The sequence below is a fragment of the Nannospalax galili genome, unplaced genomic scaffold (assembly GCF_000622305.1).
Source record: "Nannospalax galili isolate Female #2095 unplaced genomic scaffold, S.galili_v1.0 scaffold386, whole genome shotgun sequence".
NCBI classification, from domain to species: Eukaryota; Metazoa; Chordata; class Mammalia; order Rodentia; family Spalacidae; genus Nannospalax; species Nannospalax galili.
Genome location: NW_008356676.1, coordinates 3,143,819 through 3,147,421, shown reverse-complemented (window position 1 = coordinate 3,147,421; position 3,603 = coordinate 3,143,819). Strand labels below are relative to the sequence as shown.

Below are 3,603 nucleotides of genomic sequence, written 5' to 3'. Positions count from 1 at the left end.
GGAGTCTTTTAGATAGACCCACTGAAGGGGTACTCCAATTGCCTCACTCTGCATCCCTGTTCAGCATGGAAGAAGCCAGAGCAGTAGGCATCCCTATTCCATATTGGCAATTTGGGTAACCCCTTCAGAGGATGGTGTGATAAGAACTAGTAAGTAGGAATTGGCTAGGCAATTAAGGTAAAAAGACCGCAAAGAAATGTAGCAAGTTTTTTGGCTAAAAATCAAAATGTCCTTGGTCCTGTTAACAACATACTGTTCCAAAGGCCAAAAACATCAAAAGTATTTGGGAGCAAATATCTAACCCTATTTTAGGGCTACCTCTTCAGAGGGGGGAATGTTGGAGGGGAGGGAGTGGGCACGGATTTGATAGCCACTCTGGTCTACATAGTGAGTTCCAGGCCAGCCAAGGCTACACGGTAAGATCCTGTCAAAAAAAAAAAAAAAAAAAGAAAAAAAATAGGAAGACCGACAAAAAAAAGAACTGAAGTTTGGGCCTGGAGAGATGAATCGGTAGTTAAGAAAGCTAGCTACAAAGGACCCAAGCGCCCACGTTGGGCAGCTTACAACAGCCTGTAACTCCAGCTCCAGAGAATCCAATGCCCCCTTCTGGCTTCTGCAAACACCCATACACATGCAACATAAACTCACACATACACACTGGACAGTATTTGTTGGTCTTTTTTCTTGTTGACAGGGTCTCCTTATTGTAAGTTTTTACTCATTAACATAACTGACTAAATTTTGTGTCCATTTAAGGTTGCTAACTTATTTTATGTACTCTCTAGACATTAAGGGAATTAATTAGTTAATTCCTTTTTTAATACATTATGGGTATGAGTGTGATTAATTCCTTTTTTAATATTTTATTTATTATTTTTATTTTATGTGTAATGCCTGCATGTAGGTAGGTGCACCCATGACGTGCAGTGCCTGAGGAGGTCAGAAGAGGGCGTTAGATCCCCTGGAATTAGAGTTGCAGATGGTTGTTAGCCACCATGTGGGTGATGGGAATTGAACCCTGGTCCTCTATAAGAGCAGTCAGTGCTCTTAACTTCTGAGCCATTTCTTCAGTCCCTAATGAATTCTTGCCTACCATATATACATTATGAATTATTTTACCCATTCGTCATTTGACTTTTTATTTTGGTTATGTTTCAGAAGGATCAAAAAAGTTTCCAATATTTGTTACCAAAGTCAATACATCTTCCTAGTTCCCATACTTAGAAAATCCTTTGTTATTTTAAAAATCAAGCAGTAACTTTTTAAACGTTTTTTGGTTTTACTATTTCAAACTTTTTAATTTATTTGGGATTAGTTTTATATTTTGTTTTATTGTTATGGTAGGAATCTTTCCTTTCTCTGCCCCACTGAATGTCCACAGTCTTTCTTCCTTCTCTTCTAATTTAAAATGGCACTAAATCATGTGTAAACTTCTTAATAGACAAGATCTTGCATCTAGAATGATATTCAGTTCTATTAATTCAATATTCTTTCACTACTACTACCCTGCTTTTAATATTTGCTAGCAAAAGTTATGATGAAGAAATTACTATTGAATGCATATTGTGTGTCAGGCACTATACTAGACCATAAGGTACAGCTGAGAACAAGGCTACCACACTGCCATAAGAAAACTACATTCCTGCCTATTCATCTATTGATGGAACCATTTCTTTTAAGGATAAAAATGCAAATCCTTATTTTCTTTTTTTATTTTTATTTATTTATTTTTTTTTTGAGGCAGGGTTTCCCAGTAGCCCCAGCTGGCCTGGAACTCACCGTGTAGACCTGGCTGGCCTTGAACTCACAGAGATCTGCCTGCCTCTGCCTCCCAAGTGCTGGGACTAAAGGCGTGTGCCACCACACCTGGCTTGAAAATCCTTATTTTCAAATAATTTCCTCAAATATCCTCAACATTTCTGGTCAAAATACATAAATATAAAACATACAGAACTATAAAGCACATAACAAATTTTAAAACTCATGAAAATATTAATACTACCTCACATTTACAGTCTATTCTTTATATGTTAGGTACTTTAGTAGTTCTGACAGATCCTGAACAGAAATCTTTTATAAACCGCAGGTCTTTACCACACATTAGGTCATGACTTACTACTATCTGGCTTCCAGTAATAAGGAAAACATTCCTACCACTTTCCTGCAAACAGCTTTCCACTTTCTTCTCAGGAATACAGAGATAGGCCTATACAAAGCACTCAGTGAAGATCTGAGTCTGAATTAAATAGGTTTGATTTCTCTGACATACCTTTTGTCACGTCCATTTCAATATATTTAGGGAAAAACAAAGGAGAAGGGAGAAAGCAGTCTGAGACTAGGCAAAGGACAGAAATTGTGGTTTTCTTCTTCCCACAGGCTTCAGCTTCTAAAAGTAATAAAGTTTCCCAAAACAGATTAGGGACTTTCTATGCCTCAAAAGCGTCAGGTATTGGGCATTCACTAAACTGTGCTGTATCAAAGTCAGGACAGAGACGTGGCCAACAAGCACAGGACATTCTAGAACCCTGGGACCCCAATTTGGTTTGGGTTGTGTACCCCTCTCCCCCATAACAATGCACTTGGCAGCCTAATTCCTTCACTTGCACAGACTAGGCATACACGCTCTTCTCTAAACAATGTGCCCCACAACCCCAGAACCCTTCAATGCCTGACCTATATCAGCCTATACACACTCTCATCTCTGAACGTTTCCCTACCCCTGCTAACATTCATATTATACTGTTTGAATTCAAGTGTATTCCCAAAATATGTGGATATGAAGAAAAGACGGGTCCAACCAAAACTGACTCCTCTAGCAACTTTTAGGGAGAATATCCTATTAACCATCCTATGTCTATGTATAATTGGGTACACATATAATTAAAATCAAATGCATTATAGGAAGGGACATATACAGCAGGAAACATGAATATATGACCTAATCTATACTATACCCCAGTAATTAGCCCCTCCTTCTTTTAGGCCCCATAGAGAGACCCCAGGCTGTGCCCTGGAGCCCTTGAGGACTCTCACTCACACTCATGACCCACTGTCAAACTTGACAGTGTATCCCCCCATGACCTGAACTATCACTTTGCTCCGAATAAAGTTATCTTGCTTCTTTTTCAAAACTGTGTGAGCCCTGAATTTCAGTTCTTTGGAGAAGAGAACAAGAACCTGGAAACACCTGGCCCAGACCCTAACCACCTGTAATAGAAAAATACTCACCTGTAAGGGTGATGTCGTCATCATCATCTATGATTTCTTCTTCAGCAACATCGAGTGAGCTTTCAGTAATCATGTCGTTAGGCTCTTCCACACAGGCTAGTCCAGCATAGCTATTAAGAATATCAGCGCCAGGAACATGTTCCACAATGACAGCAGGAAATATAGCAGGATCACCAAGCTGGGAACGTAAGGAGGAAAGGGAAAGAAAAAAAAATGCTTTTGTTGAATACAACCCAAAAACATTTCATTTCTTTTTTTAAAAAAAAAAAACATTTGAAAGCCGGGCATGATGGCACACACCTTTAATCCTAGCACTCAGGAGGCAGATGCAGGCAGATCTCTGTGAGTTCAAGGCCAGCCTGGTCTACATAGTGA

The 3,603-nt window shown here is 39.2% G+C and overlaps 1 protein-coding gene across 6 annotated transcripts in view; it reads right to left on the bottom strand.

Moving 5' to 3' along the window:
• Elf1 (E74 like ETS transcription factor 1) overlaps positions 1 to 3,603 on the bottom strand; it is a 101,671-nt gene that overhangs the window by 22,094 nt on the left and 75,974 nt on the right. For all 6 annotated transcript variants that reach the window (XM_029556978.1, XM_017794764.2, XM_017794765.2 and 3 more), the window contains one exon: positions 3,229 to 3,406. In XM_029556978.1, the coding sequence (XP_029412838.1) occupies positions 3,229 to 3,406 (178 nt within the window). The remainder of the gene's footprint in view (positions 1 to 3,228; positions 3,407 to 3,603) is intronic.